This window comes from Lottia gigantea (assembly GCF_000327385.1).
Source record: "Lottia gigantea unplaced genomic scaffold LOTGIsca_28, whole genome shotgun sequence".
NCBI lineage: Eukaryota > Metazoa > Mollusca > Gastropoda > Lottiidae > Lottia > Lottia gigantea.
The window spans coordinates 1776089-1792889 of NW_008708898.1; the positions used below are offsets into that span (position 1 = coordinate 1776089).

Sequence of the window (16801 nt, forward strand, 5' to 3'; positions counted from 1 at the left end):
CTTTGAAGATTTTTTTTTAATTAACTTCATTTGATACATTCTAATGTTCTGGGTCCGTACTTATTCTCAAAAGCTTAACTAAGATCAGATCCTGATTTATGAAGAAAAGTTTATTTCGGAAATTTTAAAATGGTAAAATTTCAATCCTTTATTCTTGAGGTATGAAGAGCGCTTGGTTAGTTTGAGACAAACAAAAAGATAGCAAGACAATAACATACACATATATCAGTGTTAGTAGAGGATTGGTGATCATTTAAACTGATAATTATCTGAAAACAGGTGTTCATTACTGATATCTTTACAGGTACCTGAAACACTAACACGTGTTAACTTAACCATAAATAACATGCCTATTTTGTCATTTGGACAGCGGTAGATGGAGCTAGAACACTGGCTCTTATTGGCATTTATTTAATCGTCTACGGACGATGTCATGACATCAATTTACACGTTATGATCTGTTAACCTAGAAATATTCTAGCTTATGCTATTTATTGTTAAGGGTGATCATATTCATAAAGGTGGCTAAAGAGAATGCTCCAACCAATTATATCTCCAGAAAGTTAATCAATTATCTCCAATAATGTTAATTTTTAACTTGTGATAATGTGACGTTGGACTTGCTTTCGATTATGATTTGGTATCCTGTCCAATGTACATGGGTAAGCTTGGAAGAATTATGAACTAGCTTTACAATATCTGCTGACGTAGTAAGTTTAGCTAGGTTATTTTGATGCTTCTGGTGGTTTTCTGCTGCGTGACAATCAGGCTGTTAATTATAATGACTAATTTTTATATCAGGTGTAAAACATGTCACGTTATTCCACTTTTACTGATTAGTTGGAAGGTTTGTCATGTAAACAGTTGAAACAATACAAACTGATAATACCACTGGACAGTAGCAATCCAACGTCCTTTCGTTGTAAAATATAGAGGGGTCTATTGCCCAATTTGTAGTCTCGATCTTTTATCGTAACTTCCACACGTTATTCAATCCCAAAGTTACAAAACGCTATCCGAAAGTCCAAAAGCCGACTATCCCGATGGTATAGATATATATAACGACTTATCTAACGTATATCATTCATTTAAGGGATCCGGATAAGAAATGAGAAAAGGTATTAAATATTGAATGACTATCCTGTCTCACATTAACCCTAGATTCAAAGTTTCACACATATTGAACACTCTCCTTCACAGATGTGTATGTAACCTACAGTCTTAGCAACATTTGGTTCTGTGGAACAAATGATCGTATTATTAAACATTATCTGTTTCACGCTTCTGCTAATGGAAATTAACACATTTTGTTGGCCAGATTTTCTGATAAGAAATGATCAAAGTTTGTGATGTCTTTTCATGTAAACGAAGCATGGATATTTTAATGATTAGAAACAGCTTAAAAGACGTAAATTGATGAAACCGTGAAACGGACACGTCTGTATTTGGAGTGAGTTCATTTTAAAGACCGGATGTCGGGTATTGTTTTTAAGAATTGTATATCAAAAGGAATATAACGATCTATTCAAAAAGCGATTTCTATATATCATTGCTATTTTTGTTTATCTGAGATTTTAGTCCTGTCGACTACTTTCAGTTTCTTACTTCGTTCTCTGAAAACCCTGATTCCATTGGTTGCTGCTTTCTGTCGTTATTGCTATCAGAGCTCTCACTTCAGGCATGACTTTTGAAGTAATGCCACTATACTTTGGTGATAGGGATTGAATACTGACCCATTGTCGACTCCCGGAAGCACTGGCCAATGCTTCAGAATTTGGAACACACGGCACCTAATCTCTTACCAAACCACCTCTCCACTCCAAAAAACAGTGTTTGAGGAAAAATTGACAACACAGTTCAAAAGTTAACCCCTTCAAACATATATATATATATATTATAGTCAGGCACTGACAAAATTCGGTGAATATCACAAATTATGTAACTTATTACTACTCTAATTGAATTATCAATGTCATGAATAATAACTCTACGAGTTTCCGGTACTTTAAATTCATAAGTGGTTTGGTAAATTATTTACTAATATATTTATTAGATAATATGGTATCTGTAACAATCTTGTAACATTTCACATTCAATCTAATCATGTTATTAATACATAACTTGTTTAATGGCCAACATAAAACGTCAAGATATATAAGTATCTGGAGACTATAGTGGCTTGATCAGATAAAATGAAGCTTGTCTTTAATATGATTAAGGTGACGTTTGAAGGATGGTGTCTCGAAGAAGTTGAATTTAATGCAATGGAAATGTTAAAGACTACTGTCACACTAAATCTGATTAATATCGTTCCTGCCAACAATGAAATATATTTTCTTGTCAAAGTTGAGCATTATTGATTCATTAAGTCATACTTGACAAAGAAAACATGAGAAGGGGTGGTTAAAGGTAATGAAACTTAAACTGAATCAGATAAGACCAAAGGTGAAACATAACCACCTGAACTCGATTTCGGCTTCCAGCAATATCATATCCTAGATTTCAGTTTGGATATATGTTTCTTTATATGCTAACTTGATACTTGTTTCACCATCTTTACATATTACTGCATGTACGAAGGCTATCATTTCAGTATCGTTTGCCACATTAATTTTGAAGCTGCCATATTGATTTGCGCAATGATACTCGTATCCTTAAGGTCAGCTATGCCAGTGACTTTTATCGAAGACATGTAGCGGAATTCCAGATTGAGCAGAATACGGATGTCTTCTCTGCAATAAAGCATCAATTATTTAACAATACACCAAATTAGGCAATCATCATGAACCTAATAAGGTATAAAACAGGGCACAAACATCCTAAATGTATACAGCATATTCTATTCAGATCATTTAATTTCATGAAATTGCAAGAAACGTCTTCTTTAGAATCATCAATATCTGAAAAGTATCGAGTTTATCCTTGTTTAACGCGAAGATGATGACAATATTGGAATTTCACTTCAGTCGTTTACCTCTACAAATACTTACTATAACCTTTGACATCATGTGGGAATGTATCTTGATAACTGTCATATTCTTAACACTGTTATCATTTTGGCATCATCGTGCTTGTAATCTAAATAGGTGTAAAACTCCGTGAAATTCAATTAGTTTTGTTGATGATGATGTTTTGACGTCGTGCGTTTTCAATCCGGAAATTCTACACGCGTTTTAATGCTTAATATTTAACCAGATCGCTAGACTATATTCTTATATGCAAATTCTTTGGGTAGAGAATAGCGCATCTTGTAGTTTCTTAGATGCCTGCAGTTCTACATGTAATAAATTGACCTAAACTGACATAATGAATTTTAACATTGTGTTCAGGTTTCCCTACTTTTTGTAACACAGTTTGAAAGAAAAACGTTATTGAAAGCTGGGCGCAGAACATACTTCATTCTGTGTTCAACTCCCATTAAACTTCAATTAGAGGAGAAAGTAAGATGTTCTAACTATTAAGATGGAATCTTGAGGTTTTTATTCTAACAGCCTTCAAGCATGTGGTTATTTTATGATGTTGTTTTAACGTTGATTGTCTATTCTCAGACAAGTCTTATTATGTATCTTTTATCAGGCTTCCTTCTTTATTGATTCTCACTACAAAATCCTCTTTCATGTATGAAACGTAGTCAAGATTACTATAATGAGAATCAAATGTGAGAGAGATCGGATACCAGTTATTTTGGGTACAAGATTGAGGAATGAAACAGTAATTATAAACTAATAGCCTTATACAATCATAGGGTTAGATTGGGTTGCCTTTTGAACTTTGTCCAATGTTTACTTTTGGTTAATTCTCATCACGGTAACCAGTTACCATATGAAATAACTTAAAACTTCAGAAACTTTTAAAATCTGGTAACAATTCAATATGTCTATTTATATTATATTATATTCATATTATAAGCTAGATATTTAGTAATTCGTGGCTAATGAATCCATCCATAACCTATACGAGCTAAGTATGAGCTTGGCCAGTCAGCTATTACGAACTTGTCTTTTACCGTGACTGCGATAGCTATTTTGATGTCACATAATTGTCGATTGGATTGTGCACCAACGAATACAGGCAATCATAACCCCCGACAAACAGACTTTAAATGTTATTGCTTATTGTTTACAGCCTTTTTGCTCAGGCATCTGATTGGCTGTATTCGCCTACGTATAATTCAACCAAATCGGTGCATTAACAATTTCTGTCATACAAGAAATGGCTATTGCAGTCAGGGTACAATACGAATTTCATAATAGACTGTGAAGATGTCATAGTGTTTAAGTCAAGCTTGACACTGTGAAGATTGAAGAACAACCTTTCCAATTGACTGACCAAGATCTTTCTGGAAATATTGTCATGTCATGTTTGATTTATAGCATTTATAAACCAATACAAAGAATATATTTTTTATATTATATATACAATTATTAATTACGTCTGATATAAGACATATATCTTGATTCTAATATAACCCATGATATGTAACCCACGTGATCCCTTGTAGTCTCGACATTCAGACTGACTGTCAAAAAACAATGTCTATTTAATAAGAAAAAAAAGAACCAGACAAATGAAAATTTATTAAATTCCACCTTGGGTTTTTATAATCATTTTGTCTCAGTCAAATGTCTAAGTTTCAGCGAATGAAACCTCTCTGAGACTTAACATATTACCTACAAATGTGTCCATGTAAAGAATGGAACGCTCTAACCGATTGTTTTACAGTTAGTCTCATTAATAGGACATAATTTATAATAATTTGTTATGTTATCAATCAAATTTGCAATGGTACATTAATTTCGTTCACTTCAGGTCGGATAGCAGATGGAGTTAGATCTCGGAAGCCTAATTTTAACGAAGTATCAACTATAGCAAATTATAATGTTGGTGAAACAGCCATTTTATTCTGTTCCGTTAAAAACCTAGGGAAAAGAACGGTAAGTGACACCTCAAGCATGCGTTAATTTTAGTCTTGCTTGGACGAAAATTGCACGTTATCATGTCTAATGATATCCTACTGGTAACATCGCACCATAAGCCTGGTGCTAATAATTAGAATACATTGCGCTTCAACTTATTCCCCTACCAGCTTTCAAAAGTATAACATAATGAGATTGTAAACGAATACACACCTTGAATCGTATTAATACGTGCCATTTTTGGTTTCGTAATATCGTAATTAGCTTACAAGGAGAATGTCATGATATCCTTGTATGGAAATAGTTCATTTTTCACTTCTAGAAATAAAGTCAAATTTGTCTTTTCGATGTGATAAAGCTGAATAACAGCGGGTCAGATAAATCTATATCAGGTTATACGAAAAATTATTCTCTTGAAAATAAAAATAAAATCATTATTTATAAAAAATTTTATGCATTTTCTATTATCAAAGCTACCATTAATATTCCCATAAAGTCGTTTATAATTCAATTGTTAAACAAATTTTATCAAAACAAATTAGTTCAATTTTGATATTGCTGTACACGGTCGTGAAAAATCAGATGATTTAAATTTGATTAAAATCTCAGAATGGGTTATTGTATCAAGAATTCAATTAACTGTTCGTGACATTTTGGCATCATTTAACCAAAATATAGATCTCTAAGGATTGTTTATGATATTTAATTTATTAAATATAAAAATCGCTTTTAAATGAAGTCTTTAGAGCTTTGTTGAGCAAATAACCGAATATATATATACAAATTGCCTCATTATGACGCAAATAACACTGTTAGTTTAATATGACCTGCACTGTTTGACAGAGATGAATCGATGAATTCTCCTACACACAGCTGTATTCGAATATAATATAGGGGCCTAATACAGGCATTGTATTGTAGGTTTGACATTTTTCAGGTATCCTGGCGAAAGTTACCCAACCCCAATCCTTTAACAGTAGCCCAATCGACATGGGTAAAAGACAGTCGAATTCATGTGGAACATGTTCCCAACAGTCAACAATGGAACCTTATTATACAAAATACAGATTTAGATGACGAGGGCACTTACGAATGTCAAGTTAATATGAAAGGCAAAAAATTGAAACATCAGGTAGAACTTAAGCTTAAAGGTAAGAGCATTTCCATCGTATTGGATACATAAATATGCGTCTGAGTAATTACGAGCAGGTTTCTAATAGTGAAATTCAAAGTTGCTTAACCATTAGGTCAATCTGGACAGAATGTTGTCTTTATAATAGATAGATACTGTAAATCAGACCAAAGTTAAAGCATATGAGTTCTGTGATAGGACTGAAAAGGTGAAAGGAATTGCTCGTAGTGGATCTTTCTCAAAACCACCCAATCACCATTTTGATCATCATATTATCAGTATTAATATCATTAAATACGATGTTTAATAGAATGGTTATAGATTCATATTATATCAGCACATTGTTTGAATGTGTACTGGACATTAACCTGTATCATCATATATTATTAACAATAAGCCACGGTAATGTGAAATATAGCATACTATTATATACTAATACCATTTGTGAATAGTCTACTTAAAGATCCACTATCGTAATCCCTGTTCTAGTTATTGGATACCATCGTGCCTTTCTTTAAATTTGAAAATGTTATGAAAAATAGAACGTTATTGAAACAATGTAATCAAAAGGGTCTAGTTATTTAGCTTTATGTAAATAGGTGTTGTAAACAATCAGCATCAAGGCAGTAAAGCCTATACTAACAAGTGACGATATACTCGACTAGGCCTCGGATCCCTAAACTACCATGTTAAATAAATGATGACTACATTTAACTGAAATGTGAATGATGACTACATTTAACTGAAATGTGAAGTATCCCAGGTTCAAATATATGTTACATTTGTCATGTTATACAACATATTTTTTATCTTATAGGATGTAGGAATAATTCTGAATCTTGTTTATGGAAGGATGTCGTCTGTCATTGACCTTGCTTGACCTTTAATATCACGAGGCGTCTCTGTACTTAACAATATCTCATCAAATCATACATTATATAAAATATAAGGTATCGTCAGGGGACTGGATGTTAATTATCAACCTTTATATTTCAGATCTTACGGCCAAGCGACACGCACGTAAGTTTTTTCATTATCTGGCCTGCATTGTAGTCGTAAGTTGCTTCATAATATCAGCAAATCACCAAGGACTGACAACCAATTCAGCCAAAATATTACATGTTAGAAATAACTATGTAATAATATACCTACATTTTCTCTTGATTAGTTCTTTCATGGAAGATGCCTTTTATTGTTTGGATTGGACAAGACACAAAGTTTGGTTGTGTATGCCACATAATGTACATGACAAAGATTCCAAGGCAGTTGAAGCTTAATATGGCTGCGGTACAAATTTATTGAATTGCACTGCATAACACTGTTTGATATTCTTATTCGAGTAAGAAATTATACATAAATTGATAACTAATAGTTTCTTATAAAAAAAACTTCGTGCATTTAATTTCTATTATATACTCTAACCCCCTGAGATTCTAATATTTCTCTAAAAAAAGATTTTATTTTATAATCATCTAAATGTCATTATGCAGCCTTCAAATGGCCTTGGGATAGGTTTAGAGCTATTATTGAATATGAGCTTAAAAACACTCATTCCTTCACACGATTCAAAAAGTTTAGAATCTGATATTCAAAGGTAAAAGAATATGGTCAAAATTAAGAAACTCTGTTTTAATTGAATGTAAAACCATTATCGTTATTATTACACCATATTTACACTAAATATCGTTGACCTTATCCTATTTAATTGTAGAAGGTAAAACTTTTGCCCTTCTAGTGATATACTGATCTGAATACCACTGTTGATGTTATCTATATTGAAGGAATACAGATTGTAGGGGCCAATGATATAAAGAAAGGCAGTGCTATATACATTGTTTGTAATGTGACAGTGATAGAAGACGAAACAGAATCTGTGTTTTGGTTAAAAGATAAACAAAGACTGGATGTTATAGACAGTCATAGAATCATCATCAAAAATTCAGTGACGTATAACTCAAAAACTAATGACATCATTACGAGTAGACTGTCAATCAAAAATACTGATCTTAATGATTCTGGGAACTATGTGTGTCAGTCATCCGATGGATCTCAAATGGCAGGAATTAAAATTCAAATTTTATCAGGTAGGCTTTGGTTTTCTTGCATCTGATTTGTTTTATATACATCTATGGACTATTTCAAACATTGACCCATTAGCAATAAAGACAGATGTAAGGCATTGTTTTCCATCCATGTGGTATTTTCATCTCTTACAATTTACTTTCATGTGCGGTTCAAGCCAGACATGGTGAAAAGTATTGATCGATGCGATATGCCTTCATGATCTGCTTTATTCCATAAAATGCATCAATAGCTAACAAATGTCTTTCCAAGAGAAAAGAAGCCATTTATATCAATAACTAGGGTATTCACATTGCTTTGAATCAACAAACATCAAAGACAGAAAAACAAGCATTGTCTTTATTGAAGGAAGTGCGAAACTTCCGGTATTGTTTGAATTCTTTGTTATTTGTGACTTACTTTATCAATGGCCCTTTAGAGACATGGAATCAATATCACCTTTTTTTCAGATGGTAAAGAAACAGCGGCAACAAAAGATTGTAGGCACAGTGCCCGAAGGCCACTTTGATGACTTTCTTGTGTTTGAACCAGACTGATTGTTCATTTCTTGACGTAAATTATTTTACCCGTCCCATCAAATATGAATGTTTATACTCCTTTTGTCAATTGTTATTTTTTCAGGTTCGACGAATACAAAAAGAGGTAATTTGACTTTTATTGTTTATTTAATGTGTTTTTTTCTTCTCTGCTAAATCCTTTTACAAACGTTAATAGAAATAGTCGTAATACTTTTAACTATAAATGGCTTTCTATCAAGCTCCGAATTGAGTTATTATACAAAAAAAAAAACCATGTGCCGATTGATTTCCATAAATATTCCTCGTAGATAATATTATGACGGATGATGTATCTAAAACTGTAAGGCATCTGGTATGATTGGATCCTCAAAACCAAAATGATTAAATCAACTGAATTTGTATCAATGTCTAGACGCATGCATGCGTGCGCAAGGTTGCGAATAATAAAAGTACATGAGCACCGAACACAAATCACAACCAGTGGTGTAGCCAAGATTTCATTGACGAGGGGGTGGGGGAGTGTCAGAGTCAGTGTGATGTCCCCCCAATACGCTATAAATAAGGAGATTTTTAAAGAATTATACTCGAATGCTTTGTTACAAGAGACAATTTGAATGAATTAAAGATTGGGGAATGAGTTCAGCCATTTAATAGTTTTTTTTTGTCATTTCAATTGAAAGCAATCTGAGAAACTCATCAGTGATTTGTCAACCAATTTAGCTAGCGTTGTCTTGTATTGGGAATATTTCATTAAAATGTTACTACTGATATTCTGTATTTGTTGTGTTTTGATGAATAAGTCGGTCCCTGGAAAGCGATTGGAAAACTTATTTTGAACATTTTATCTGATTTGTTAGATGATCTGTATTCAGAATATCGGAGAATGTACACAAGAATGCAATAAGACATACAAAGAAGACGTAAATCCCGACTTATTCATTAGCATCCATCAATCGACTCGCATTCATAAACTCAGACAATTTCTATAAGCAATTCATCGAATGTTTTTTTGTTGATATTGATGATTTTTTTTTCATTAAAAAATAACGCGAATTGATCAGTGATTCCGATCTATCAATTTCTATTCAGCCAATCCTCTATAATATCACCGTGGAACTTATCTGTCTGAGGATCATTAGGTTACAAACTTCTCTTCTTTATAAATTGAAATTTTATTTCTATCGACAGATTTACACGTTTTAGGTATCTTCCTTCTTAAATACTTTAGTAATTCCAATTGAAAGGACTCCGAAGTCCAGTAATTGACAATGTCGATTTGCACCCTAATTGTTATTGACTTAAGGCAATGAAATCTAACTAAATGTAGTAGAATACAAATGTTCGGTACATGTAAACAAAACCAGTGAAATGTTTTTAATCTGGTCTTCTGAGATTTAACAGAAAATCAAATGACATGCATTTACAATATAATTACACAAAATGGCAGATTCTTTACATCTGTTTTACAACTTCCATATGTATAGACGGAAATTGGTCTATTTCAAATTGATGGAATATTGACGTATTATTAAATTATTTGTCTTCATTCCGAACAAAGGAAATGTGTTGCATTTTAACAGAGTTGACATTTATCATATTATGATGTTAAGAATTTTATTGCTTTTTTTCCTTTCAGCCAAGTAAAGCCGTATATTTCTTTCTCCTTTTCGTTTGTTGTTGTGATGTATGTTGTTATCGGTTGGTGATCTCACCGAAGTCCCGACGTCAGCTGTCAGCTACTAGCCGTGCATGTAAAAGGTCCCTCTAATGCGAAAATTCTCAGCCTTTATGATAACCACAATATTATTTTTATTTCAGCAGGAATGATGCAAGAGATGAAATCAAATAGCAAAACATCAAACAGCGGTTTAAAGCAGACATTCCATTATTTACATGTATTAACTCCGATTCTTGTGATCCGAATAATTCATTTGGCATCGTGATTTCTAATCTAAAGTTCCAGATATAGCGGAGATTTCTGTCGAGATTATCGGTAATCATCTCCAAGCCTTCAAATAAGACGGAAAGACCAAGATTACTGTGTAATGGGTAATAGGAACGTGCCGGAACAAGAAGAGGATTATGGGATTATTATTGTGACGTAACCGGAACTAGAATGTCATATCTAATCAATGATCACGTGATTTTTAAAATAATTCCAATTTGAGGTTTTGCGGGTAAGACGATATTGTGATATGGTGATAATATTGTACATAGGCCTATGTGTTGTGTTCACATACAATTGCATCATTGTGGAATAAGCCAGTGACGAAACTTAAATGCTGTAGATACACATGATCAGGGTCGTAAACGATTATAGCGAATGTAATCAAGAGAAATGAAGGCAACTGTCAAACTGGCAAATCGTAACACCCAAGACCATTGAGTATATCATCATGTTGTAACACCTATTCAATGTTTGTTGGGAGCTAAAGATTCCGCAAAACACGTCTAAATTGGACATTTTATTTCGGATATGTTAGGAGTAAACACCCATGCTGGCTAAATCAGACCAATTTCTTTATGCAAAGCCGGTAGCATATTCAAGTGTGAGCTCAATGTGGATTCTCATGGGAAGAGATGGCAAATGAATTAGTGGAGTCCTGGGTTATTCCGCATATTATACTGTATCTCCCTTTGCGTTAACTTTATGAAATGGAGTGCAAACCATTATAAAGCGATTTCCATCGAATGGAAACAGAAAAACGTCCTCTTGAATAACTTATCCTAAAACTATAAGATCTATTTTATCACATGACTGTTTCATTGTCGATCTATCGCTGCATTCAATTAGATGAAAACAGAACATTCATGAACCATGTGAGTTTCTTACCTGGATTACCTAACAAATGGTTGTAAGAACAAAAGAGTTATTCAGACTGCCTTTTAAGTATTTCCCACAGCTTCGGATCTATAACGCTTGAAAGTTTGTATACAAAATTATTGAGTCGAATCTAAATACCTTATGAAATAATAATTTCGTGTCTCAAAAACTCATTACAAGCATGCTGATTCCTTGATGCAGTCATTGAAAACTTAGCTGAAATGTCTGGTTTTTCTGGAACCTGGCTAGTGTACTTATATTCGTCTGTTATAAACTTTCGTGTCTCATTTACACCGCGATTTATCTAATCCTAATCGGGGCAAAATCAACCTCTCTTTTATATCTTCCTGGTAAAACCCAGTAAGGTAATTTGTAAAAACATATGAGAAATTCATCGATTTACGTGACATATCCGTGCAATAAGATTACTATTTGTGTTTGTATTACCAGTCGAGTTACATGGTGCCCGAGGCCAATTAGGTTTATTCGACTGCCTCGAAATAAAAGGGTCATGCGATTGCAAAAGGTTTTCCATATTGTTGGATTTTGAAAGCAGAGAGGCAATAAGTTTTATTCTGACCATTGTTTATGGTTTTACAATAAAGACATTGCTATTGTTATGTAATGTAATGCTACTGTGAAACTTCAATTTATTCATACATTTTTAAATCAGATTCTGAAAATGAAAGAAAGACAGACAAGATGATTACTTCCACTGTAGTGAACATAATGAGAAGTATTGCGACATTAACAAGAAAGGTGTAACAACACAACCATCAGATTAATTTCAACTGTATAAAAACTATGATTACTTGAACAACTTAGCGTGCTGCAGAACTCATCTTGTCTTATTTTACTCTGTTCAATAGATACAGATGCTGTAATCATAGCGTCAAGTGGTTGGAATTAATAGTCAGTAAAAACTCACAATAAAAAAACATATAGTGGAAAGATAAGATGGTAATTGATCTTCAGCCATTTAGACGTGAAATTACCAACTGATTTTAAAAAAATAAGTTCTCATCATTCTCCACAACTTAGCAACCAGAAAATTTTAAATGATCATTATTTCTTCATTACATTTCTTGGTAACATAATGATGTCTCGTTTGTGAGTCTACAAAACGATTATAAATCATTACAACCAATAGAACGAACATGATATGATATATCTTAAAGAGATAGTTATTAATCGTGAATATAGTCATTGAAAGTCCGAAAGAAAGAAACTCAATGTTATATTGCAAGGATGACTAGGTGAATAGTAAACTTAAAAAACACTTTTGTAGGTCTTGCATTGGGAAACAAAATCAAAGGATGAGATAGTTAGTGGCCTGGTATGAGCCTTTCAAAGTTTAACTTAATCTTTTTTTCGAGCTCCGACCCAAAAGCCTGTGGTAGTGGTATGTAAGATCGCTATCGCTAATATACCCTGATAATTATAATGCACTAATCATGTTTTATAAGGCAGATAAACGAGATTTGAGACTAATTATATGAAATGTTAATAATGAATAAATTATCAATGAATATTAGTATTAAAACACCACATGTCATTTATTACAGAATAAATACCCGAATTATTACTACATTAACCATGTTATTCATTGATATTACATACCAGAAATTAACCATACTTAGATGAGGTTTTTTTAAAATCTTCAATGATTGCTCCATATTATAATAACCTTGAACCCTTGAAATGAAAACGCATGATATATGATCAGGTTGATTTTAAGGCAAATTGTATTTAAATCTAATTAATTGCCTTAAAAAATTGTTGTACCCTCTGCCATTGAAGTTATACTCAAATGTATGAATGTACGATGAGATCACGAGCAATTGAGTCATAAATAACTGTTTCGCAATTAATTCTATATGAACTAGAATCTTATATTGAAAAATTATACATGGTAAAGGTGATATTCATAGTTTTGGTATAACCAGGATCTGAAATAGAGTCAATAATATTCGGATCACATAGTCGGATGCCTGTAAAGTATGCTACAAATGCTTTAGATCAATCAACATACTTAATTAGTACAAATATTTATCTTAATATAATTGTATACACATATTATTTATATCGAACATGTTTCAAATAACACATCACAATAAAACAAAGTGCTTGAAAGGAATTTTGTTTTATATGTATTTCGTGTTTAATAGAGTAAATTATACATTCAATTTAAACTTACTCGATATCTAAACTATTCTACACATTAAAAATTGAAAAAAAAGTCTGGTAGCTTACGATACTTTAATATTTATACGGAAAATGTATGGAATGACGTAGGCTACGGAAAAAGGAATACTTAATTTTATTGATTTTTGGCTTACCAGCCGAATTTCCAAAATCGCAATCAATCAATGAATAGAAAATTGAATTATGCCTTGTGCTATATTTCAGGAACATTACTGCATCAAGAATCAAACAGGCAGACATTATACCCTCATATCATATTTCAATATATTTACTCGGGTAAAAATGAAACAAAATTGTTTTTCAGATACACATTGTATTGTTGTTGCATGTAAAACTAAATTAATTGAGGCATCAAAATAAAACATACTCTTGGTCGATTTCTTGTACCATAGAGCAATATTTTGTGTTATGTGGTTACACAAAATAGGAATGGGCCTATCCATAGGATATAAAACCTTGGAAAAAAAGCTAGGTTCAATGCGCGAAATGAATGTCTGTCAGAACGTATTATCATTAGGGCCATTAGCTTTGAAGTTTATGCACGTGTTAATAACGATTGGAATCAAAGAATACCAGTCTCAGAAGGAATGGTACCCAGTTCAGTACTGGAGAGAACCAAACAAACTAATTAATTAACATTAAACAATGAGGCTGTACAACCATAACATCAGAATGACCCGTGACCCCAGTCTTTATTGTTATAATTTATAACAAGTTTGAGTTGATGAAGGGGGAATTGTCAACAAAAGACCATCATGCCCCGGTGGATTGAATGAGTGATACGTTAAAGTAATGAGTTTGTCTTATTGATTATTATTAATTACGTTATTTGCAATCAGACTTAATTGAAATTCATCATTAATTGTAACCAAATTCTCATTGGCAAGCATCAATTACTTGATCATCTTTCAGAAAACTCAGTCGTGTGATACTTTCTGTTATAGTAATATTAGTATCATATAATACAATTACAACTTGTGACGCCAACTAGAAATTCTTATATCATTATGTTGCTTTCATATCCTCTTACAGGGAAAAATGTTTTCCTTAATATTCCTATCAATTTTAAAAAATCGAAAGAAAGACGATTAAAATCATCATCAATCTAGCATTCATGCCTGAATACGAGCTGAAGACCGAGAACAAGGGATATAAAATAACTTTCAAACTACTAGACGTTAGGGGGCATCAATAAATTATTATCTCATACAAATCCCTTACTAACATGACTAGTAACAAGTAGTACCAAAAGTATGTTTTCAGATTTCCGAAGATTTTTCCATTTCTTTTGCGACGACACCGATTTGTCTGGATTTTTAGTTCCTTAACTTGTTTCATACCATAGACTAAAACATGGAGATTTAAGATTCTGGTCCCACTAAGGTGTTATGCAATTGATGAATATTGATTTAGCTTTGAGCATAAATCTATCATTATATTACATAACACTAGTGCAAGGTCATAACTCAATATAGTTCACATAGCGAAAAGATCATCTGATATAGAGGATAAATTAACCGATTAATTTAAGATAAAATCATTGAATGTCAGTCATGGTTACAACACTGCTCTTATCAGGATATAGTTTATTATTCAGTCATATCAAAGCTAAGAATTAGAAGCTGGTCCAAGTTTAATACAAAAAAATGTCTTTAACATTGGTTCTAGTTGTCTTTCGAAGGTTTCCCTGATCTGCCTCTTTTCAAACGTCTATTTTAAGAGCTTGCCTAGTTTTTCTGTCTCTACACCAACCGGCTTGTTTTTGAAGAGAAATACCGTATCACACGAGGTGCGTTTGTTATATATATATTTAGATACCATGAATCGGTAAAACCCACATATATTTTTTAACGAAACTGATCTCTCGTCGACCGTTTAAAACTGCGTGCGCAGCCAAAAGGTCAGTCACATGATACTAACAAAACAATTTTACAGTCTTTGAATGGCATTTAGCAATTGTGAGTACGATATATAGACACAGCTTTATGGAACAACAATCACTGGTTAAAGTTTTATGCAACGTTTCGACGTGTTTCCCCCGTCGTCCTCAGGCACATAATGAGAAGAAGGTTGGTTGGTTGGTAGATGACAAGTTAACGTTCGCTTCCAGCGGATGCTGATATCGCAAACTAGGTAGTTGTTGGTAGTCGTAGTAGTTGGTAGTTGGATTGGATCAAATTGGATGATTCGGTGTTGTTGGTTTGGTTGTTGATTCTTCGTTAGATCTGGTCGGGTCGAATGACATGGCGGTGAAACTCGGCCCTGAATGGTGTGGCGTGAGTTACTCGGTCTCCTTCATTCTTCCAAACTCGTTCTGATCATGGTATTTCTTGTTGATTGGTAGTCGAATGGTAGTCGTTGGTTTGGTTTGGTTTGGTTAGATTATCTGTTATCTGTTGGAAAACTCGAAGACCTGAAAAAAAGAAAAAAAAAAGAAAGTGAGAAAAAGAGGGGGGAAAGAGGGGGAGCTTTCACAAAAGGGGGGAGAGATGTTCTCTAATGTTTCTGCGATGAAACTTGTTAAAGTGATTGGATATAATTAAAAAGTGTTAAGAAACTTTGATTAAAAAAAAAAAAAAAAAAAAACTTAGCCTATCTGTTCAAGACAGATTTGGTTATAAAATGGAAGACTAGTTCCATTATCGTATACCAGTGGTCCGTGGGTGGAGCCAAAACATTCTGTATGGTTAGTGGTATGCCGTTGGTTTCCAGGTACTCTAGTAGTGGCTTACGAGCGGGTTTCAGTTCAGTGCATTGAATGAGGATATGCGACCTTGTGGCAACGTGGCCGCAGATGAGAAGAAGTGATGGGCAAACTATATATACATTAATGCTTATTATTAAGAACACACAAGAGAAAATGGTTTATTGATACATTACATTAAATTTTAACAGGTACAATAAGAGGTATATAATTCTTAAAATAACATACAGGCTGATTAAGTAAAATAATTGAAATAAAGTAAATGAATTAAAAAAGATTAATTGAAGATTAAATAAACAACTATTGCTGGTATTGGAGTCTTTTATTAATAGAAATTACATTGTTCATATAACTAACTATGCTTAAAGTTGGAAATTGTTTTTGAATATGAATAATTACAAGTTGATAAGTTTATCATAT

General features: G+C 32.9%; 1 protein-coding gene across 1 annotated transcript; it reads left to right on the forward strand.

Annotated features, from left to right (window-relative positions):
* Positions 1–4880: 4880 nt before the first annotated feature.
* Positions 4881–8080, forward strand: LOTGIDRAFT_96587 (hypothetical protein; the record flags this gene model as incomplete). The annotated part of the gene is made up of 3 exons (XM_009056583.1): positions 4881–4934; positions 5854–6067; positions 7830–8080. Coding segments are annotated over 3 exons (519 nt in total), but the record flags the coding sequence as incomplete, so codon positions are not given.
* Between the last annotated feature and the right edge of the window lie 8721 nt (positions 8081–16801).